The sequence below is a fragment of the Streptopelia decaocto genome (genome assembly GCF_964273445.1).
Source record: "Streptopelia decaocto genome assembly, chromosome: 12".
Classification (NCBI taxonomy): Eukaryota; Metazoa; Chordata; class Aves; order Columbiformes; family Columbidae; genus Streptopelia; species Streptopelia decaocto.
Window position 1 is genome coordinate 6,971,820 of NC_138667.1, and position 22,416 is coordinate 6,994,235.

At 47.4% G+C, this 22,416-nt stretch overlaps 2 protein-coding genes across 3 annotated transcripts; both read left to right on the forward strand.

The window, feature by feature from the left end:
* The first annotated feature begins 1,797 nt into the window (after positions 1-1,797).
* On the forward strand, positions 1,798-13,854 carry DCTN4 (dynactin subunit 4). Of its 2 annotated transcripts, none has more exons than XM_082063797.1 (13): positions 1,798-1,971; positions 3,338-3,408; positions 3,809-3,987; positions 4,900-4,943; positions 5,693-5,800; positions 7,316-7,389; positions 7,741-7,853; positions 9,183-9,292; positions 9,436-9,509; positions 9,934-9,988; positions 10,471-10,578; positions 10,960-11,057; positions 11,756-13,854. In XM_082063797.1, exons 1-13 carry the CDS (start codon positions 1,837-1,839, stop codon positions 11,967-11,969), a joined length of 1,383 nt encoding a protein of 460 aa, XP_081919923.1. In that variant the 5' UTR covers positions 1,798-1,836; the 3' UTR covers positions 11,970-13,854. The 2 variants fall into 2 exon arrangements, with proteins under 2 accessions (XP_081919923.1, XP_081919924.1); XM_082063798.1 differs by lacking the exon at positions 1,798-1,971 and adding an exon at positions 2,909-2,965.
* A 257-nt stretch (positions 13,855-14,111) lies between these two features.
* On the forward strand, positions 14,112-20,960 carry RBM22 (RNA binding motif protein 22). The gene is made up of 11 exons (XM_082063288.1): positions 14,112-14,232; positions 14,880-14,933; positions 15,878-15,907; positions 16,891-17,023; positions 17,153-17,253; positions 17,402-17,574; positions 18,129-18,329; positions 18,778-18,942; positions 19,359-19,447; positions 19,977-20,108; positions 20,782-20,960. The coding sequence occupies exons 1-11, from the start codon at positions 14,179-14,181 to the stop codon at positions 20,910-20,912; spliced, it is 1,263 nt and encodes a 420-aa protein (XP_081919414.1). The 5' UTR covers positions 14,112-14,178; the 3' UTR covers positions 20,913-20,960.
* The last annotated feature ends 1,456 nt before the right edge of the window (positions 20,961-22,416 follow it).

Sequence of the window (22,416 nt, forward strand, 5' to 3'; positions counted from 1 at the left end):
CGATATAATAGGCTTAGGCGGGATCTTTCAGCAAAGCATATTTTTATTAATGATTTTGCAAAACTGGATGTTCTACCTCATGGTAAACACACACTGAACAGGGCAAAAGCCAGTACTTATATTGCCCTAATCCCAGCTGCATATTCCCTCCCCTGTTCCCCATTGGTTGGGTACTACAGGGTTCACGGACCACCTGAGGCTTCCTGGATGCCTGCTTCAGTTTACCTCTCTCACTACTCCAATTCTAACGACCCTCCCCTTATTTATTTATTTCAATTTAAGGTATGGTTTCTTGGCTCTCTTACCTCCTCCTCCCCTGCCCAGCTTAACTTTTGACCACAGGAATCAGATTGCATTCCGCGATTAGTGCCACAAGACTTTGTTCTATATTCAAGGTCTGATAGCTGGATGTCCCTCAGTCCCCACCCGCTGGTTCAGGCCTTGGATCCACACTTGCAAAAACAACATTCCTCCTGCAGTGGCTCCTTAAAACCTGCCGGGTTCCTGATGGCAGAAACCACTACGGCTGTTGTCAGATGAAAAGTGCATGGGGGTTTTATCACAAGTGGTGGAAGATCCTTGCGGGCCAGGGTTTCCTCTGCAGCCGAACAGGCAAGCAGTGGACAGAGGCCAGGGGTTGACACAGCGGGGTGGGGACAGGGGAGGGACAGGTGTTGGGCAGCATGCCTGGGAGCAACGGAGAGGTGTTTGCTAATGCAGACTGTCACCTCTGGGGACACAGCACAGCATCCGGAGACGTCATGCTTTTCTGCAGATCCCGCAATATGGGGGTGTCTTGTAAGGAGCCATTGAAGGACAAATGTTGTTTTTGCAAAGCTGAGGACCCAGCGCCTGACTCCAGCAAGGGGGAAGGACTGAGAGACATCAGACTCTGAATCTTTAATGTAAAACAAAGTCTGTTCAATCTAATCCTGGAATGCAAACTGATTACTGTATTTAAAAAGTTAAGCTAGAGGGAAGGGTAACCAAAGAGCCAGGAATCCGTATTTTAAATAAATCAATAAGAGGAGGGGGCTCTTCGAATTACATGAGTGAGACAGGTAAACTGAGGCAGGCGTTGGGTAGTCTGTAAACCCTGAAGTACCAACCAGTGGGGAACAGGGGAGGGAAATTGCAGCTGAGATTTGGGGGATACAAGCAGGGGCTTTTTGCCCTATTTGCCTACCTTTAGGTGGAACACTCGATCTTGCAAAATCGTTAACAAAATATGCTCTGCTGAGAGATCCTGCTTGGGCCTATTATATTTGCAAGATGATCGTTTCCTACAGTCTGTTGTGGTGGTTTGACAGGATCCCACCTTAGTGACCTGAGACTGGAGCGAAACCAGTTTTGGGGTATGAAGTCTGGCACCTTGTGGGTTCACAGGGGAACGCGGGCAGCAAAGTGAACAAAAGCTCAGGGAAAAGACACAGGAGAACGTGTTACAAACAGCTCCGGGGTGTGCGGAGCAGCCGGGCTGGCGGCCCTGGTCCCGCTCCCCTGCGGGCACAGTGAGTGTTCAGACACACGCCTGAGCCAGGACCCCGCTGCGGGCAGGGCAAGGCAGGGCGGGACCGGACCGGGACCGGGTCCTCTTCCTCCCCGCCGCGGGCAGCGCGTGGCCCTGCAGCCGTGCCGGGGAAGCCCCGCGGGGCGGGCGGAGCAGCGGCCTCCAGCACCGCCGGTACCGATCGCCGCCCGGCAACCAGGCGGCCGTGACACGCGGCACGCGGGCCGGGCACGCGGCAGCCACCGCCCCTTCCGGCAGGGGTCACGTGGGCGGGGCGGCGTGGTGACGTCTGACGGCGGCGCGGCGGTGGCCGCCCCTCTGTCAAAATGGCGTCGCTGCTGCAGTCGGAGCGGGTGCTGTACCTGGTGCGCGGCGAGAAGGAGATGCGGGCGCCGCTGTCGCAGCTGTACTTCTGCCGGTACTGCAGCGAGCTCCGCTCCTTGGAGTGCGTCTCGCACGAGGTAACGGCGGCCCGGCCCGGCCGCGCCCGGAGGCCGGGTGGGACGGGGCGGGACGTTGCCCTCTCTTTGCGTATTGATTGGTCGGCTGTCCTGCCGCTCACTCTTTCTCTGCCTTGGCATTGGTTGGTGGCTCGGCTAAGGGGTGGGCACAGTGATGCTTCCATGGAGCGGGCCGATTAACAGCGGATGAGGGGAGGGGCGGTACCTTGCGTTGGATTGGCCCTGCGCCCTTGTCTGTCGCGGTTTTCAGGCTGTGATTGGCTGAGGCGTGCATGTCAGGGGTGGAGGCTGTGGTGGGAGGGCCGGGCTGGGTGGGAGCGGCCCTTCTGCGGGGCCTGGCCGGTGCGGCGGGACCCTCCAACGGAGCCCGGCCGGGAGGGCAGGGACACCCACCGCCCCACATCTCCATGGGGCCAAGGCCGAGCAGGGCCGGGAGCTCCCGCCCCTTTCCGGGGCTCAGGCCGGTGCTGTCTCACAGGGGCACAGCTGCTCTCTTTGTGCTGTGGAGAGTTTGCTCTCTGTCCAGCCCTAAGCTGCAGATTGTCAGGCCGGGGCGATGATCTGCAGGGCCCTGCCCTGAGCGCTGCTCTTGTGTCAAGCCTGGATCCGGGGCCTGTTCCTGTTACTGCACTCATTGTCATAATAAAATTGGTAAAATTGATTTCGTAGGAGTCTGGGTGAATTAAGAAATTACAATAGATCAGAAAAGCCTTAAAAGGATGACTGTGCAACCCAGATCTCCCAAGAGATATCTGTTCAGAAATATCAAAGCCTCTGAAGAATAGAAAACAGATTTGTCATGAGGCTGCATCTGTCATTAAGCCCCTGTAGTGTGACGCATGCAGTCATCATGCATTTCCATCTTTAACAATGTTTGTTTTTCTATTCAACAACGGGTCCTCCTTCTCTCTGCTGTCATTTTGATTAGCAAAATTGGTTTGTGACAGCAGACAGAGACAAAGCATTTTCTGAAATGTGTGAATTTCTGACCAGTGTAAGTACAAGAGCAGAATAAGGTTAGATATAAAAACAGCATCTTAAAACCTGCCGTTAAAGATGAAAAATGAAATTCTGGTAATCTCAAAAGGTGACTACCCAGTTGTCCTTTTCCCATTTACTAGGCAGAGTAGTTTAGTCTATTCTGACTTAAGAAACCTTCTGACTTACATTGTTGAATATTAGAATTTGGCTGAGATGGGCTAAGATTTCAGATATCAAAAAACGTCTGAAGTCTTCACTGACTTCACATGTCCGTTGCCAGATGCAAAGCCCTGTTAAATCATGCGGCAGAGCTCCAGGCTGCTGCCAGTGTGTTGTCTAGACAAATGCGTGCCAGGAAGTGTGATGTGACCGTCTCGTTCATCAGGTGGACTCTCACTACTGCCCTAGCTGCCTGGAAAACATGCCTTCAGCTGAAGCCAAGCTGAAAAAGAATAGGTAAGGTCACTTTGGCTTTTTTTTTTTTTTTTCCATCAGGATTCCCTATTTTAATCAGCTCCTTCCTTAATCAACAGCTCACTGGATCTGAAACAGTCTTCAAGAAAATGCACTGCCTCTTGTTACCGTTTAGTCTTGGGGAATAAGTGTCTTTTCATGATGTATGATGTGCTCTTCACGTTCTAGTTTTTTTTAAGACCCACTTTCATAATACAAAAGATTTTTTAGTATTGCCCGGTATTTCTCCCTGTTGCCATTCTTATGTTGACTCTGCACCCCTCCTGTTTCTGTTGGTGGCTCTGTTGCCCTGTTGGTTTAATCCTGATGTGCTTGTTGAGAGCATTTTCCTTGGCCCGGGATCCTTGTCAGAGCACTGTCTTATAGACCTTCCTCTCTACAGGTGTGCTAACTGCTTTGACTGCCCCTGTTGCATGCACACCCTTTCTACCCGGGCCACCAGCATTCCTGCTCCGCTCCCTGATGACCCGGCCAAGACTACCATGAAGAAAGCGTATTACTTGGCCTGTGGATTTTGCCGCTGGACTTCCCGGGATGTGGGCATGGCAGACAAGTCTGTCGGTAAGTGACAGTCAAAGGCAGAAAACTGAGTAACAGCAGGAGCCAAGTATGTATTTTGAAAGTAACAGATAATCAGATTAGTTTCTGGCCATACAATATGTATAATATTTGTCCAGGTTTTGAGTCACAATTTGAAATTCACAGGAAAGCGGTTTGTTGCTGAAGTCTCATTGAAGATCTGAGATGAGTTAGTGGAACATGTCACCCACGTCCATGCTTGTGTTACCTGACTAATGAGAAAGCCGTCAGACAAGGGGCTTTTTTAGTTGGTGCGCCCTGCCCACGGTTGAGATCTTGTTTGTGTGCCTTCAGAGACTTTGAAGCTGCTCAGTGTGACAGTGTAAATATCTGATTTATTTTCTGTCACTTATGTTCACTAAGGCTTATTCCAGGGTTGCTACTCTGTGTTTGTTTTTCTCTTCACAACAGCACTGGAACAAATCTTTCGTCTATTTCTTGGTGCATAAATCATGCAGAAAGTATCTGTTTGGCTCCAGAAATGGAGCTGAGTAGACCAAGCAAATCCTCTGACTTCCAGTGTTGATATGACTGAAGACTGGGAGCTGAAGATTCAGGGCTGTGGGCAGCCAGTAGTAAGAGAGTGTTCTTGTAAAATCTTGCTGCTAAAGTGACTCCTAGGTGCCCTCCTGAGTATCTCTCAAGCAGCAATGGTCTAAAAACGCAGTACAAAAGCGGGTGAAGCATCTTCAGCCCAAACCTGCCTGTGAAAAGCTTTTAGAGGGGTGTATTTGTACAGGCACAAACATAAAGAATTGCAAAGGTAAGTGTAGTGAAAATAGGGAATATCATATTCTATGAGTAAAACTGAGATAGTTGGGTGTTAGATGTGATTTCTGTGTGGAGTCTGGAAATCTTCTCCTGAGGACTTTGTTTTTTCTCTTTTTTGTGCAGCTAGTGGTGGTTGGCAGGAGCCGGAGAATCCTCACACACAGAGGGTGAGTGAAGGGGAAGATCATGCTTAAGCTGAGATGCATCAGCTAGAAAAAGCTATTAGAAGTGCCGAGCCCTCTCAGTCACTTTTTCTATATCTATGTAATCCTTCAGATACCAGTTCCAGCTCCTAATCTCCACCTTGACTGAATGCAATGGAAGGAAGGCCTCTTAGAGGCTCTCCCATGGATGTCGCAGTATAAAATCTTCTTTTCTGAAACTCATTTGCAAACATCTTATGTAATAATGCTGTTAAAACGACACCGATGAATATGCTGCGTATGTATATGAACAAAAGCTGTTTTCCGACCAAGAGTGTATCTACGATATGGAAAACAGAACTTCACCTTTACTTCCCTTCCCTGTCACCAGTTAGGGCTCTGCAGTAAATGTGATCAGCTTTGGTGGGGGGGGAAAGATGCTGTTGCTCCACTAGTCCAAATTGCTCGTGTTTGGCCACGTGACATGACTGTCCTGTTGTGGCAAATGCGTGTGCAAAGTCTCAGTTGTCCAGCTGCAAAGTGAGAACTGGACACGGCTCTTCGACAGACATTGTTCGCAAAGGAGGGTCAGTTCATCACCTGCAGTGTGGGTTAAGACACACAGACTTCTTTAATGTGTATCTTTCAAAATACAGCTGGTACTAGGAACAGGTGAAACAAGTAGCAGGTACCCCAGCTTGTTCACAACAAACTACTGCAGCTGCTCTGGCTTTCTTTCCCCGCTCACTGGGTGTTCCTTTTCACCCCTCCAGATTAACAAACTGGTTGAGTATTACCAGCAGTTGGCTCAGAAAGAGAAGATCGAGCGGGACCGGAAGAAGCTGGTGCGACGCCGAAACTACATGCCTCTGGCCTTTTCGGTGAGTTGGGAGTTCTGTGCTCTCAGACCAGGAGAAGGGACACACAACAGCCTCAACCTGAAAGATCAGATAGTTTTGGTAGCACGATAGGACTGCTCAGCCTTTTTTTATTGAGAACAACATGAAGAAAATGTGCTAGGACACATGGGTTTCTTTAGGGGCAAGTAGTTTTACACCCATTTTTGTGTATTATATTGCTTCTCTCTCTAATAATTCTCTCTGATAATGGCAGAACAGTTTTGCCATGCAAAGAAATATGTTGCCCTGGAGTGAAATGCAGTGCAGCTGCAGTCACGATACCGCTGGTAGCTCTTTCTCAGGACAGTTATGTACCAGTAACAGTTAAATCAGGATTTTCTGGTACTTTTCTGTATGACGTCTCAACTGAAATTAACCTTAAGACTTGATTGTGGCCTGATTGACTTGTTTATTGTAACTGGCAGGTAAATGCTTACGTTGTTTAGCTGGGTGACTCTGCATATGCTTGCTACTTCTCAATTAACTGTGCTTGCTCTGTGCCCTTGCTTGTGTCTTATGGCTGCATTTTTTGTCTCCGTTGCTACCTGCTGCTATTTTGGGGGCTCTCCACAGCAACACACTATACACGTAGTGGTAAGTCTTTTCACAGTTTCTGCTGGTGTTAAAGCTCTCATGGTACCAACTAAAGGGCAGTAACAGATCCTACTCTTCACCTTGCCTCAGGGCCTGTGACTCAGATGTATGTGAAGGCTAACTAGTTAGAGGGTAACTTCTGTTCCAAAATCCATTTTTTATTAGTTTATAAATAGAGCAGTGTCTTTGGGTAAGTAACATCCACTTGAAAAGCAGTCCTTCACAAAGCTTGGCTGAGGTGCAGCTCTCTGCCTGCCTGAGACAAATGGCATAGACGTCAGTCGTCTTATCTGTGAAAAATCACCAGAGTAGGCTGATGCTCAGATTTCTCATTTGGTCAGAATTCAGGTTTTCAGTCCTGCCCAGAAGGATTCCTGGCTGCACTTCAGCTGTAGAAAGCTGAGGAGTAGCTCAGCTATTCCTGCCAATTGGTGGTGCCTGGTGAGAGAGGCCTGTAGGTAACAAGGCTTGTAGGAGAGTGAACCTTTCAGCTGTTTCTGGTAGCGCTGCAGAACATTTCAGATGGATGCGTACCCACATTGACTCAGTTCTTTTGGCAGTTGAGCTCTCATTTTGCACTATTTGACATGCAGTTGCTCTGAACAGAAGATCAAGAGAAAATATGTCAGTAGTGCAGGCGTTTGAGAAAAGAGCAAAAGCTTTAGAAGCAGTAGCCTCATCTGTCTCTCCCCATCTGCAGTGCAGTGATAGTTGTTTTCTCCTTACTAACAGTTTGAGCAGAAAAAAACAACCTCTTGGGAAGCATTGAATACTTTTCCCTTTTTGCTTTCCTTTGCTTGTCTCCTATGCTTGTCATGCAGCTAAAAGGATGAGTTTGCAGTAGGGCTTTTTGTCCCAGCAGGAAGCAGACCTGAAGGTGACAGTTCCTTTTTTCCCTCATAGGACAAGTATGGCTTGGGAACCAGGCTTCAGCGGCAGCGGCCTGGAGCACCGATCAGCGCCCTTGCTGGACTCTCGTGAGTCTCAGAGTTGGGGTTGTATTTGTGGGAAGGGCAGGAGGTGTAGGCAAGAGAGCAATAAAGCAACTTCAGAAAGATGATGAACGTATTAGCAAATAGCAGTGAAAGGAGCTTTCTTTGTAGCGTCAGAGAGATGTCAAATCCTCAGGCATCTCTGTGCAGCAGTTCCAGATGTTTTGCTTTCCCCTCATAGAAACAAGTGACTATGCATGTCCTCGTGTAGTTACTTATTGTCTTGCAATCTCAGTTCTCGCTGCCTTCTGTGTTACAACACAGTTACTGCTGTTGCTGTCTGTCAGAGCACACGTGCCATATTTTATGACTGAGTTGTCCCTCACTTTGCTTCAGCCTGAAAGAAGGAGAGGACCAAAAGGAGATAAAAATTGAGCCAGCTGATGCAGTGGAAGAAGTGGAACCTCTTCCTGAGGATTACTACACAAGACCAATCAATCTGACAGAAGGTAACGCCTTAATATTCTGTCACTTTTTGCCCTTACATTTCATAATATGGGCAGTGCCTGGAAATTTGGCAGTGCGGTTCCTAATGGCCTGAGGTTTTAGTAATTTTTATGCTGGGATTAGAATAGTGGAAAATGTTTGACTTTTTAAATGGTAACTCAGTTTCTTGTTGTACATTGAAAGCTTAGAGCCAAATACGTCAGGGCTCTTAATGGTTGTTTCATTTTCTTGCTGACTTTAATTTCTCTGCATTTGAAGTGTTAACTTTTGAATGGAAAAAAGAGCTGACGTCCTTTTTCAAGTGACAGCAGGAAATAAGGAAGTAGCAGAGCTACTGGGGAGTTGGAACCAAAACTGACCTGTTTAGTAACAATTGTGTGTTACTTTGACATCAGCTTGAAACAACTTGCGTACACTTGCCAGTTATTTAGCTGGCTTGTGATTTAATCAGCAAATACTGTAAACTGGCCAATTAAACTTGGGAGCAAATGGGATAAACCAGCAGGTACAGGAAGCGATGTGGACTTGTAGCTGAGGTGGCTCTAAGCAGGACAGATGTTCTCAGTAGTCCTGCAGGTCTACAAAGTCTGCCAAATTAATTAATTCATGAAAGGTTTATGGAAAGGGATAGTTCATCTTGCTCTCCTTTTCTTATGAGACTGTCAGCATTGTGAGAGCCTGATGCTAGTAAAGAAGACAACTTTCATGTTTCCCCCCAATGGGGGGAAGGCTGCCAGGTGGCTCACTGCCTGTTAGGGACTGGGAACAGTGAGGAGCCTGTTTTTTGGGACAAACCCATGGGAAGTTGGCTGCTGGAGTTCCTTGCCTTGGAAACCATGTCGTCACTAATTCTATGTGTGAGTCTGAGTTACGCAAACTCCATGCTGAAAAGCTGTATATTGTACTTCTTCAGGACCCAGCTGTGAGGGTTACAAAGCTGTGAATACTCATTTTCCCTTGGTGGAGAAAGAATTTATTTTCTAGATGATTACAGAATTCAGTTTCCACCCCTGCTGAGCTTTGAATAGGAATCAGCATCCCTTGTTTTTCCTGGGCTGGCACTGATGTTGCTCTAGTGTTACCGTGCCCAGACTTGGCAGCTGTTTATACAGCTCTAACCTTCTGTTCATTGACTGCTGGAAACACTGATACTTGCCAGTGGCTTCTGGATTGTTGGGTGCAGGTGAAATTAAATTTCTTAGAGATTGTAGCATGTCTGTATATGGTGTGTGACATACTTGCTCTTAGGCCAGTGCATATGTATGATGTAGCTCGAGCTTCAGTGCCTGCATGAAACACTAATTTGGTCTTGCTTTCTGTTGTGCACCCAGTGACGACTCTGCGTCAGCGCCTGCTGCAGCCTGACTTCCAGCCCATCTGCGCTTCCCAGCTCTACCCACGTCATAAGCATCTCTTGATCAAACGTTCGCTGCGCTGTCGGGTAGGTAATTAAATACAAAAAAAAAAAAAAACCAACCACTTTTTCTAAGCTCGCAGAACTTGGATTGTGGGAAATGGGTTGTGTATTTAGTTTTAAAATAAACTGCTGTCTTAGGGTGCTGACTAAAATGTCTTTGTCCCTAGAGATGTGAACATAACCTGAGCAAACCAGAGTTCAACCCAACATCTATCAAATTCAAGATCCAGTTGGTTGCTGTGTAAGTAAGATACAGGGATTGGAGAGAACAACCATGCTTGGTTAACGCTTTCTATTTTAATTTCTTTTGTACTCTTGATTTGACCTCTTGTGTGGTTGTGTCATCTCTTAGGATGGTGTAATCACCTCTTTATATTTAGCTCACCTGTAATAGATTTGCTTTGCTATCTGCTAAAAAGTTTGCTGAAGATTTCAGCAGTTTGAAAAAGGCACTACATGCTGTTCCAGCCCCACACAGGAGTAAGAGTTTGCAGGATTAGGCTTATAGAGCAAAAGGGCAATTCATTTTTGTTTAATGCAAGCTAAGCTCTAATGGCTTTGAACAAGTTTAGCTGAATGCCTGTGAATACATCCCTCTACTTCAAGAGATAGGTTATAGACAGCAACACACTCCATCATGGTCATTTGCTTTGTTCTTGTTGCAGTAACTATATCCCTGAAGTGCGAATCATGTCTATTCCCAACCTGCGCTACATGAAGGTCAGTACTTTTTTTTCCAGAAATGTCTTGGGTGAGATGCAGCCGGGAGGAGTGGATGTGGGACCTTTTTGGAAGGTGACGTGGTGTGATGGTTGCTGTCTGAGGGCTTCGCTCTCTCTATTTAGAGGGGGTGCAGGGTGTAAGGGAGTGGTCAAAATACTGCTGCATGTACTTGTCACTCTCCAGGAGTAGATTACTGTGTGGTGTGACGTCTGGCATCACAAATACACATCAATACCTGAAGAATAAAAGGTGTGGAGTTGAGATCATGGCTAGATTCCAAATATATGTATTTTCTATATTAAAAAACAGTGCTGCATGGCATTGGCACCTTTCCTATGCAGTGAGGGTGTTCGCTGTCCATCCCTTGAGTGTATGTGATGCGGTTTTTGAAAGTGTTGTTACAGAAGACAGACTTGCTAACGGTAATGATGAATTTTAGAGTAATTGCTTCTTGAACTGTGATTCTTGAATCTCCCCAGGAGAGTCAAGTCCTTCTGACTCTGACCAATCCAGTGGAGAATATCACACATGTCACACTGCTCGAGTGCGAGGAGGGAGACCCTGACAACATTAACAGCACTGCCAAGGTATCGCACCCTCCTGCAAGCCCCTTTCAAGGCTTTCCACTCCTGTTTATCCTTCCACAGATCCCGCTTTCCATATGTCTTTCAGTCCCTGCTGACTGTGGTGCATATTCCTCCTTGGAGTTTATGGGACTGTCACCAATGCAAACATTAGATCATCAAGTGTTTTGAAATTGTATCTGTTTGTTGACATCCAGAACCCAGGGGTTCACGATTTCACTGGTAGAGCGGTAGTGAGGTGGTATCAGAGCGGAGGAAAGCCCAGGACGAATCACTTTTCTGTTGAACAGCAGCAAAGCAGCCCTTGGAAGGGGAGAGCTCTCTCCTGCTCACAGTGTCGGTGGTAATCAGTGCTGAAAGGCTTTTCTTCATGCTCTGTTTCAGGTGGCAGTTCCTCCCAAGGAGCTGATTCTGGCTGGCAAAGATGCTGCAGCAGAATATGATGAGCTGGCAGAGCCTCAAGACTTCCAGGATGACCCTGAGTGAGTGTTGTGTGTCCTGTGGGGATCCTGTCCCTTAAATACGTGGGACTTCAACCAAGTAACTTCTTTTCCTCTCTGTCTTCAGCATGTTTGGTTTCAATTTTCTTAATGTTTTCTTGGAGGGGGTCAGATATCAGCAATGCAGATCTTTCTGCTTGAGGTTTAGACTATTCAGGAGACATTAGTTCCCTTTGAGGCAAGGAGTGCTCTAACAGCAGTTGAGTTATAGATGACGGTATTAATTCTCTCCAGGAATACTCTGTGTAATCCTTTCCTTTGCAAGCGGTGGGTTCACAGCAGTGGTGAGAACTACACAGTAGGGTGTGTGACAGCGTTGCCTCCAGCCTTCAAAACAAAATAACATCCTGCAGCTTCTTGCAGAGCAACCTGAGCCATTTATTGTGGCTCTTCCCAGTTACACAGCTGGGTACAAAACTCCTGTGTTCTGTTTGACAGATGTGCTAGCAGCTGTCAGCCTAAAGGGGGGTACCCACGTTCTGCTGGTGAGGCAGGAGGGGCTGTGGGCCCCCTGCAAAAAAGAGCAGTGGGGAGTAAGCTAAAAATCAGGGCAGTTGTTCTAACAGGGCATATTCAGCCATAAACTAAGCATCCCTGTTACGTGGTGTCAGAATAATTATCTTGGAACAATCGTCTGAGAACTTGGCTGACCCACTGTTCTTTTGTTTCCTGCCTTACAGCGTTATTGCCTTTAGAAAAGCCAATAAGGTGGGAGTTTTCATCAAGGTCACCCCACAGAAAGAAGAGGGTGAAGTGACCGTGAGTTTCAAGATGAAGCACGAGTTTAAAAACCTTGCTGCTCCCATCCGGCCCATTGAGGAAGGCGATCACGCCTCTGAGGTCATCTGGCTCACCCATCACGTGGAGCTCAGCCTCGGTCCAGTGCTCCCCTAAACGCTGCTGCCGCTCGCGCCCCGACGGCTAGTGCAGAACGGACGGTCACGGTGAAGAAAGCACCCAGTGGAAGGTTCTGCGAGAGCTGCTTTGTGCTGTGTGGGTGTGTGCCACAGGTCCCAAGGAGCTGTCTGAAGGGGCCGTGGTTTTGGGATGGTTTGTTCTCTCTCCTCTTGTCGTAGTGGCCACTAAATACCGCTCTGCTTCCCCTCACTGTCACAGGCTAGTTTAACATTTGCAGCATGTGTTTCAGCACAGAGAAAGGTCTCACTTTCTCCAGATTTGCACTACACCTGGCTGAATTTGGGTTTATCAAGAGAAAAGAATGCTTATTAGTTTTTATTAATGTCAACCCACTAACTTGGTGTTACATATTCAATAGTGAAGAAATTCTTCTTCATACAGAGCTATGCCCTTCCCAAACAAATATTTTAGGATGTGGCTATGTCTGCTGCATTATTGGCAGCAGAGCAACACTTTTCTTGTTTTTCTCCTTCCTTGGATATGCCAGCTGTGGGGGATTGGGAAATACAGCCCTCCCACTCTGGGATACGTAGCTTGTTTAGCCAAGGTGATAGATGTGTTTTCACAAAGGAAATTACCTCTTTGCCTTTAAACTCCAAACGTAGTGTCCCGTAGTGTTGGTGGAATTGAGTGGCACCCGAGCCCACCGTGAGCCCGCTGTGGTGCGGGTGGATGTGGTAGCGTGATGTGTGCTGGGAATTCACGTTCTGCTACAGCTCTTGACTGAGGCAGGGATGCTCTGGATAGGCTGCCTGGCGGTCTTTGGATCAATTAATCTGTGTTAATTAGGTATCAGAGGATGAAACCTGGAGAGTTTGGGTTAGGTCTGGTGTACGCACAACTCCAGAGGCTGTTCCAGTTCATACTCTGATTCCAGTTGAAGGGGTGGGAGGGAGGTGTAAAGGTGGCAAGACAGTTACATGTTAACTAGCAGATGCTGCACCAGGAGGTAATTTATCTGGGGTGTAATTTGGCTGTAGTCCAAACTAAAACCAGTACTTAAGAGCAGCATATCCAGGACACTGAATCACCAGTACCTGCAGAAGCTTAGCACAAGTGGATGAGATCGCTCTTCTGTGACATGTCCCCAGTTCAGACATTGACCTTCCTTAACATTGCTGCTGCTGTGCTGGGAAGGGCTAGAACACCAGCCGGCCACAGCTCTCGCTCCATCAAGACGGTTGTGCCATAGTTGTGCCAGCCCAGAGCTGCCCAGGAGGGAGGTGGGGGTGCGGTACCCCAAAACACCACCCATAGCTCTAGAAACCTTGCCTTGCTGTGCTGGGGGATGCGTGCCTTGCAGCCTAGATCCTGCGATGGGTCTCGAAGCAGTGAGGCATCACATTTACAACTCGGTGTAGGTTACACGCGAATGTACAGCATGAGTTTCAGACTTGTAGTGGGTATTTAATGTCTAGTCCTTGCGTGTTCTGCAGCTTCACCTGTCCAGATAACAAAGCACTTAACCTTTGGCTGTGACTTCTCTTCAGTAGCCGAAATAGCTGCTCCAGTTTTGACACTAACATGGAAAAGAGCCTTTTAGGGACAAGCTGGTGTCCCTAAAATGGTCCTGCTGGGGCTGGTGGCCACTGTGTCCCTGTGCTCGGCTAGTGCTGTGCCCCCCACTCCGGAACACTCGGTTCCTCACTGACAACGACAAGGTGATGCTCTGAGCGGTCTCAGTAGCTCGGTGAGGTGTTTTCCCCTTCCCGTAGGTGCTTGTAGGCGATAGGAAAAGGTGTCGCCTTGTCTCCACCTCTGTCCCTGTTCTGTCTGTCTTGCCCCTTCCTGCCAGGCGCCTGTTGCCGTTACTGCTTGACGTCGTGTAGTGACCTTCAATAAAGCAAACGTGGCTCTCGGATTCTTTGCGCTGTTTTTTAACCTGCGGTTCATCAAAAAATAACTATATTTTTTTAAAAAAGCGCTGAGCACGTCTCCCGTCGTTCCTAATGGTCTCGTCCCGCTCCTTCCATCTGTTCGCAGCTGTTGTGCTCGCCCCGCCCATTTCCGCTCCTTTCACTGAGCTCTATGGTTCTCTGTGCCTAGAGCGCCCTCCACCCGCACGGCGCGCTGTGACCTCACCCCCTTGCCTCGCTGACGGAAGTGGCGTCACTTCCGTCTCCCGCCGCCTGCCGGGCGGAGCGGTGCGGGGGTTCCGGTGGCCGAGCGGAGCGGCCCCGCCGCCATGTCCACATCGCTGGGCTCCAACACCTACAACCGGCAGAACTGGGAGGACGCGGTGAGCCCGGGGGAGAGGCCGGGCCAGGCCTTGGGGCCTCCCGCTGCCGGGAGGGTGTCGGGGTGGGCGGCCGGACAAGGCCGTGAGGCCGCGGCCGAGGCGGCGCTCGGGGCCGGGCGGGCAGCGAGGGGCGATCCGAGAAGGGGCTGCCGCGGCTCCCCGGGACCGGAGGACGGAGCGCCCTGCCCTGTTCTCCCCGCTCTCCGCCGGGGCTCGGGGTGTCCGGGAGCTGGGGAGGCCTTACGGCAGCTGCGGGGGTTGATCTGGGCCCGTCGGGCCACGTTCTGTAGTGCTGAGGCCTCTCCTGGGTGGGCACAGTGCAGACAATAGCTGCCGGGGGACGCTGGGGGCGGTGTCTGCTGCTGCAGTCAGGTCACTGGACAGCTGATGTCTCCAGAGGATGCTTTTGGTTGGTTTGTTTGTCTCAATATTCCTTCAGACTGGAATAGCTGGCAGGTCGTGGGTCTTTCATAATATGCGTCTTGGGTCATGGCTGGTAGCTCTCCCAGGGGCTCGTTTTGAATGAGTCTTTTTATGTTTTTTAAGCGGTCTGATTAGTCTAGCTCAGTTCAGTGTGATTTGAATGTTGTTATGATGAGAGAGTTTGTTGCAAATCCCTGTCTTTTCTTTCTTCTTGCTCATTCCAGGACTTCCCCATCCTGTGTCAGACATGCCTTGGAGAAAACCCATATATCCGAATGGTACGTGCCTGTTCAACCATACAGTCCTTTCCTCTGTGTCAGCCCTAGAACTGCTGTATTTTGGGGACTAAAACATGCCTGACTACAGCAAGAGATGCTGAGGTGCACCTGCACTCATAATTGGTTCTGCACACCATTATTTGCTCCTGGCCATTGTTGGTATGCGATGTCATGGTGTTAGATGTGTGATTTAAGACTAAATGAGTCAAAAAGGAAAGTGAGATGATACAGTCCAATGTCTGGAGTGCAGGAAATACTAGAAAACACAGCATCGGTTCTGGTAAATCATGTGATATGGAGAACATTAAGCTGTTGAAATATTTAATAGTGCAATTTCTGAAAAGTGAAGAATATGCGCTTGTAAAAATAAGTTAGAACTGCCTTATGAAGGTTGCCTGATGGTAGTTTAAATCCCTGTGTGTTCACCTTGGTGTCCTTCGCGCAGGCGTCGGTCTCTTCTTCTGTTGCTCTTCTCTGTGCTCAGTCCATTTGTGTATGACCGACACTGGGATTATCTTCCCTTCACATTTCCATTCCACCAAGTTTGCTGAGAAAGACTATGACATTTTTGTGAAATGTAATCCTGCTGCCAGTATAGGTGATGTTTCAAAAACTGCTTGTTTCATGCACTTCATGTAACATATCTTTGCTTAAAAATAGCTATTAATATTCCATTTCATCCTCACCTTTCATTTGTACCTGAGATGAGACTTATACTGTGCTTTTAGTTAAAGTTTCTAAACCAAAGGTGGATTGAAAGCTTTTTAGGATTTTTTGTCCTGTTGACCTGCCAAGGTGTAAATCCAAAACATAGGGGTGGGTGAGTCTAAATGCAGTGTAATTATGAAAAAACCCCTATGCTATAACATCAATTATATGTTTCATGTTTTATGTTGAAGTAATGATGTTTCATATTTTCTTTTGTTGTTTTTATTATATTTCAGACCAAAGAAAAATACGGAAAAGAATGCAAGGTGTGTTTGCTGACTTTTGAAGAAAGAACATCTCAATTGGCATGCATCTAGGAATAATAAATTTTAATGTTAAAAAAATGTTTGCTTCAGAAAAGTGCTTATCTGGGTTTACAACTTAAAAATGTATGTAGTTACATAAATATTTTAGGTTAGTCTACTGTGTGCTTTGTTAGACAGTCGGTTGGTCTTAAAATGACTGAAGGCTGTTCAGACAGACTTAAGATTTGCTCATGTATATTTGACTTAGGTTTTGTGAATGTTGTACTATACTTGAAGGTATTTCAGCATTTTAAATGATTTCATATTTTCTCTTGCAAGTTTATTTTTACCCATAAGTGGTGCATAAATAACTGGAGTTTAGGTTTTGCTATGAATATGTTGTTCACAGCTACACAGTGGTTTGTGTGTTAGCTGGCTAAGAAATAAGCCATGTTTATTTCTGAAAGAGCGAGAAATATTTAGTGTTAAATTAAAGGAGTTTTTTGCCCCTTTTATAAGTTGCCATCTGAGGGAGGGAGAAGGCAGGTTCTGAAATCTTCCTTCTCCTCCTCAAACGGTACCTGCAGCAGATGCATCATTCCAGCAGTGCTCTGCTTCTGGACTAAAAGTCTCGTAACCTCTCACTGGACTTGCTGCCACACTGGTGACCAATTTACTTGTAATTGGTAATTTAATAGCTCTGTACTGACATGGCCTGGAATGAAGGAGAATTTATTTTTCTGTTGACTAGATCTGCTTTGAGTTATTATAATAAATAAATAAATAACAACAACAAGAAAAAAACTTTCTAAAATTTTCTCCTGTCAAAGGCACCAAATAGAAACAAACATTTCTTGAGATGTGAATCTTAGCACAAGGATGAAGTTGTATTTACAGTTTAAAGATATTAGATGTATTTGGACTTTGAGTTTCTGTGCAAGAGCCAGCACGGTAACTTCCCTGCTGTGTGACAGTGGTACAAGTGTCGACTTTCTGTCTTTCAGATTTGTGCCAGGCCTTTCACAGTATTTCGCTGGTGCCCTGGTGTTCGTATGCGTTTCAAGAAAACAGAAGTATGCCAGACATGCAGCAAGCTGAAGAATGTCTGTCAGACCTGCCTGCTTGACCTGGAATATGGTGTGTACCAAAAAATGCAAAGAGGAGCATCTGCTCTGCTTGCCTCTGAAATGAAAGTTGGTGAAATGTCTTCAAATGCACAGGTGTAATATGGATTTGTTGGTGTTTTGTTTGTTTATTTGATTCTAGGTTTGCCTATTCAAGTCCGGGATGCAGGACTCTCCCTCAAGGACGAAATGCCCAAGTCTGACGTTAATAAAGAGTATTACACCCAGAACATGGAACGAGAGGTAAGAAAGTCTAGTTGTAATCACACTCTCTGTGGATGTGTAAAGGGGAGGAATGATCTGGCTTATCTTAAATCGCTTGCTCTTATTCTGTGCATTAGTTTTTAATGGTGATATATACATAATTATTTATGTTTTAACTACTGTTCAGATATCTAATTCTGACGGCACTAGACCAGTTGGTGCACTAGGAAAAGCTACTTCTACCAGCGACATGCTGCTGAAGCTGGCTCGGACCACTCCTTACTATAAACGTAACCGTCCTCACATCTGTTCCTTCTGGGTAAAGGGAGAATGCAAGAGAGGAGAAGAGTGTCCCTACAGGTACAGACACAGCTTAAACAGTTAATCTGTTTCCCGTGGTCAGACACAGCTCCCTGGGGTGTTCAAGGAGCAGCAAATGCTGCAGCAGACAGGAGCTGTAACACCAGGAGCGGGGTCAGTCGGTTGGCACGCGGTGCCAGTGAACGAGTCTTTGTTGTGGCAAGTTGTTTTGTGAGGAGTTAGCTGCCTGGTCCTGCAGTGTTTTGCCAAAGCAGTGACTGCAACTCTTCTGCATAGTTCATTTTTTCCTTTCATGGCGTCAGTCCCCTCAATCAGAGATCTTTGTGTTTGAACAAGAGGCCATTTGAAATCCAGCTCTTGTGTTTTGTAGTGCTGAGCGCTGAGCTGTCAGAAGTGCCATTCATTCAGAGCTCAAGGCAGTCCTGGCTGCAGTTGAAGTTCTCCAGGCTTTTTTTTTTTTCCATTTTAGTGTGTTTATCTGAAGAGGGTTAAGCATAGAAGCGAGCAGAGGCCTTTAGAGGGGGAGGCAGCATTTATTTAACCCGATGCGGCTGTGACTGGTGTTATGAAACGCTCTGTTTTCTGAATCTTAGGCATGAAAAGCCTACAGATCCAGACGATCCTCTGGCTGATCAGAACATCAAAGATCGTTACTACGGAATTAATGATCCTGTGGCTGATAAACTTCTGAAACGAGCATCAACCATGCCTCGTCTAGACCCCCCTGATGACAAGACTATTACTACCCTCTATGTTGGAGGGCTTGGAGATACTATCTCTGAATCAGATCTCAGGTGTGTTGGTGAATTTGTGTTGCCCTTGCCTTTTTATTTGATGCCTTGATTACTGCTCATCTTAAAGGGAGGAAATCTCTGTTGCAAGGAAAGAAAATAAATATTTTTTTGTTCTCCTTAATGGGAAACTAGTTGATGGGCCAAGTGCCGAGTGATGCCAGCTTGTAGGAGAACAGATGAACAGGCACATTTCAAATACTTCTTACAAGAAAATCCCATAGTTTCTCTCTAGCTAGCTGCTGGGAAAAGTGGCTGCAGAGTTTTTATTGCTCTGTAATTGCACAGAGGGGCAAGGGACTTAATTTTTAATGGTTAGTCTGAACTTAAGATGGAGAAATGAAAGGATCTAAGCGTGTGTATTTCAGCACACAATGAGGTCTCCTGCTCTGCTTTGTACCTTGTGGCTTGGAGGAGTGGGGTTTCATAATAATTTTTTCCCTCCCCACAGAAATCACTTCTACCAGTTTGGGGAGATTCGGACGATAACTGTGGTGCAGAGGCAGCAGTGCGCGTTCATCCAGTTTGCCACCCGGCAGGCTGCGGAGGTGGCTGCTGAGAAATCCTTCAACAAACTCATCGTCAACGGTCGCAGGCTGAATGTCAAATGGGGAAGGTGAGTGTGGGGGGAGGAAGCCTTGAGGATGCTGTCACAAGGTTCTTCACTCAGTTTATGCAGCCTTGATGGGCAGGAGTGGATGTTAAGTTGGAGCAGATACCGAGTTGGTAAACAGCGGGGGTCCTTTTACAGTTTGATTTTCTTCCAGCAGCAGGGTCTGAGTTGGAGATTACACAAATTGTGTAAGGGGTATCCTGGTTCAGCGTTATGCATGAGTTTCTGAAGGTTTTCTTCTAAGCCGTTTCCTGCAAGTGCCATTTGCACACTTTGTACCTGCTGTCTCTGATGTTTGTGAATTTTTCACCTTTGGCATGAAGCATTGGATCTGGATGAGAAAATGTGAAACTATTGTGGTGTGAATCTTTGCTTATCCTGTTTTTTCTCATTCCTGTTCTTGAACTTCTGTTTTATAGGTCCCAGGCAGCAAGAGGAAAAGAAAAGGACAAGGAAGGTACTACAGAATCTGGGATAAAGCTGGAGCCAGTTCCAGGGCTTCCTGGAGGTAAGGGAGGTATTTTTCTCTCTGAAATACCTGATGCTGACCTGCTTCCACGAGCAAGGCTGGTGTTAAACCCCCGAGAGCCGTAATGAATATCAGGACAGAAGAGGCACTGGTGAGCCCAGAGCAGTTACGTACTGCAGGTTTGCAGCAGATCCAGCTGGGATGGGAGGTGAGCTTTGTCTAGAAGCAAATTCTTGATGAAAAGAGAGTTCTTTATGCGATGAGTGAAAAGTTAAAGCTGAATTAAAGTTACTTAGGTCTGAGATACTGCTGACCCACGCTTTTCAAAGCTTGGTTAATGTTTTCCTAATCCACTGAGTGTTGTATGGTGGAAAAAGCAAAGCCGATTTTGAGTGAAGTGACTTCTGGAGTTTCAGGGTGGTCCTGCTTCTCTCTCCGGTTCATACATGCAATAGTAGCAGCAGTTTGTCTTTGTGAAGGAACTGACTGTGCCTCCTCTCTGAAGGCAGATACCTTTGCATATCTTGACTGAAAGACTTTCCATAACCACTGTGTACTTTTCCCGCAGCTCTCCCCCCTCCTCCAGCTGCAGAAGAGGAGGCTTCTGCAAATTACTTCAACCTACCTCCAAGCGGCCCTCCAGCCGTGGTTAACATCGCTTTGCCGCCTCCTCCTGGCATCGCTCCGCCACCACCTCCAGGTACTTGTGTTTCCCCTTCAAGCGGGGGTGTCTGATGTGGCGTTAGATGATCTAGTCCTCCTCACTCGGCTGCACTGGAGCACTGACACATGCCCTGGGTTGATTTTCCTCATCCCTGATCATACAATGTGAACTGATGAGCTAAAATGAGCTGTCAGCACAGTTTAATTACACTGAGCTGCCTCTCGTGGTACGTATTCACTTGCAAGTTCTCAGGCGTGTCAGAGATCTCTGTCACTGGTTGCTGAGACCTACTTGCTGCTTTTGCTTGCTGTATAAATGCCACATGAACCCGAACTTCAAAGGGTGATTCTGCAGCTCTTTGAGCGCCAGCCTGTGTTTGGCTGTGTACATCTATCCAGAGACCCCTTTTTCTGTGGGACAGCAGACCTGTGGATGCGTTTGCTTTGCTCCACATTTGAGTAGAAAGCATTTAAGTCAGTTACAGACACCTGTCCAGTCCCTCCCCCCCCAGCTTTTATCTGTGAGGATGGGTGTGTGTTGGGCGAGGATTGCCCCCCAGTTATACTGAGAAGAGGGGAAAGAGTTGGGGGATTTGAGGAATCATGGGAGGTGTGCACCTTTCTAAGGCACAGCTGTAAACCAGCTGTTTTCTGTTGGTACTTTTACATCTGCATTGCTTGTTCTGAAGCTGCTGACTTTATTTCCACAGGTTTCGGACCACACATGTTCCACGCTATGGGGCCTCCACCTCCATTCATGAGAGCCCCAGGCCCCATCCACTACCCATCCCAGGATCCCCAGAGGATGGGTGCCCACGCGGGGAAGCACAGCAGCCCCTAGCACGTCCTGCTGCCCTCGTCTTTTCAGTAAATGTTATTTTATAGTTACCATGGTAGCACCATTTGTTGAGCTGTGGGTGAGCTAGCGAAGCCTTATTTCCCCGCTTGAAGACACTGGGCGAGCTGAGCTCCGTGTCTCCACTGGCTGCTGGGATGGTTGATACATCCCAGGTCTTTCATTTAGTGCAGGGGGGTGGGGGGGCGGGGGGCAGACGGAGAAGGGCTGTCGGGGTTCTGTGGATCAGGTGTACCAGAATTACAGTGCTAGCCATGTATCCCCTTGGCACACTTTTGAAATAAACTTCTGGAAAAACAAAAGCAAACCCTTTCCAAGCCCATTTGATATCCTCAGTCTGAACACTATGAACTGTTCAAATGTAACCAGAGGCTCTTTCTGTGTCAGGTAACGACTTATTATTTTAATGAGGTATTAAACCAGGACTCAATAAGAGCTGAAAAGCAAGCTTATCAGAGGTGCCAGACCCATGGCTTTGCCTTTCTATTGCCACAGAATTTTCCTTCCTCCCTTTTCCTGTCTTTCTGCTTAAAAACCGAAAACCAAAACCTTTTTTGATGCTTCATTTCTAATCTTGCCCATCCTGAGCCAGATCAGCCTTGGGTCATGCAAGCAGCCCCTGGGGGGCGTGGATGTGACATGGAGCTGCAGGTTGGCGGTTGCGTGGTTTTGGCGGTTGCCTGGTTTTGGCGGTTGCCTGGTTTCAGAAGTTGCCAGTTCGGGACTGGTGACAGTCCCCCCAGTGGCCCCCACAGCCTGCAGTGCTGACAGCTGCGGGGGGGAGGACACAGTGCAGGTGCAAAAGCTTGTCCTGGGGATATTTGGAGCATGTCTGGGGCTTTTGAGGCCAGTGGATACAGTCTCTTTAACTGTGAGATGGATCTCATTCTGTCCTACTTTGGTAAGATATGAAACATTTTTTTTCCCTGTGCTCCAACTCTAGTGTTTGTCCAAGAGCGACTGTGTCCTGCATGGAGCCTGCCATTGAGTAAGATGTGTGTGCACGTGACTGGAGGATTTTAAGTTTATCTGTTATGTCAGCTGCTTTCATATCTTGGATCTGTAGACTCCTTTCTGTAAAGCAGAACGTGATTGGACCTGTTCCGAAGCTTCGTTTGCTTGTTTTAAAAAAACATACATTAAAATATTTGAATTTTTCAACACTTTGCTTAGACCGTGCCTCCTGGAGCACAGTGTTTGAGGGCTTTGTCTGATTTTATTTGGCTGCTGCCAAAGCCAAAGTGCAGAGTGCGCAAGGACAGCAGCTCCACTTTTGGTTTTATGTGCTGTCCTGTGCGATGCCAGCGGGTCCCACTGAAGCTGCCCGGCTGTTGGAGGTGGCACCAGCGGCACGGCTGGCAGGCAGGCCGGCTTTCTCTGGAGAAAGCGGGGTTTTGGGTGCAGGTGGTTTAGTTTTTGTCAGGTAAGAGCCATCCCAGGGCAGTGTTGGAGGAGGGGCAGAGGCTGCGGGTGGATGGTTGGTGGGGCT

Bases quoted from the DNA above. Each gene is read 5' to 3' on its own strand.
- DCTN4 (XM_082063797.1), top strand. From the start codon at position 1,837: ATGGCGTCGCTGCTGCAGTCGGAGCGGGTGCTGTACCTGGTGCGCGGC. The intron at 9,293-9,435 runs GTAGGTAATTAA...CTTTGTCCCTAG, and splicing joins AACGTTCGCTGCGCTGTCGG to AGATGTGAACATAACCTGAG. The intron at 11,058-11,755 runs GTGAGTGTTGTG...CCTGCCTTACAG, and splicing joins GACTTCCAGGATGACCCTGA to CGTTATTGCCTTTAGAAAAG.
- RBM22 (XM_082063288.1), top strand. From the start codon at position 14,179: ATGTCCACATCGCTGGGCTCCAACACCTACAACCGGCAGAACTGGGAG. The intron at 17,024-17,152 runs GTGTGTACCAAA...ATTTGATTCTAG, and splicing joins CCTGCTTGACCTGGAATATG to GTTTGCCTATTCAAGTCCGG. The intron at 19,448-19,976 runs GTAAGGGAGGTA...CTTTTCCCGCAG, and splicing joins AGTTCCAGGGCTTCCTGGAG to CTCTCCCCCCTCCTCCAGCT.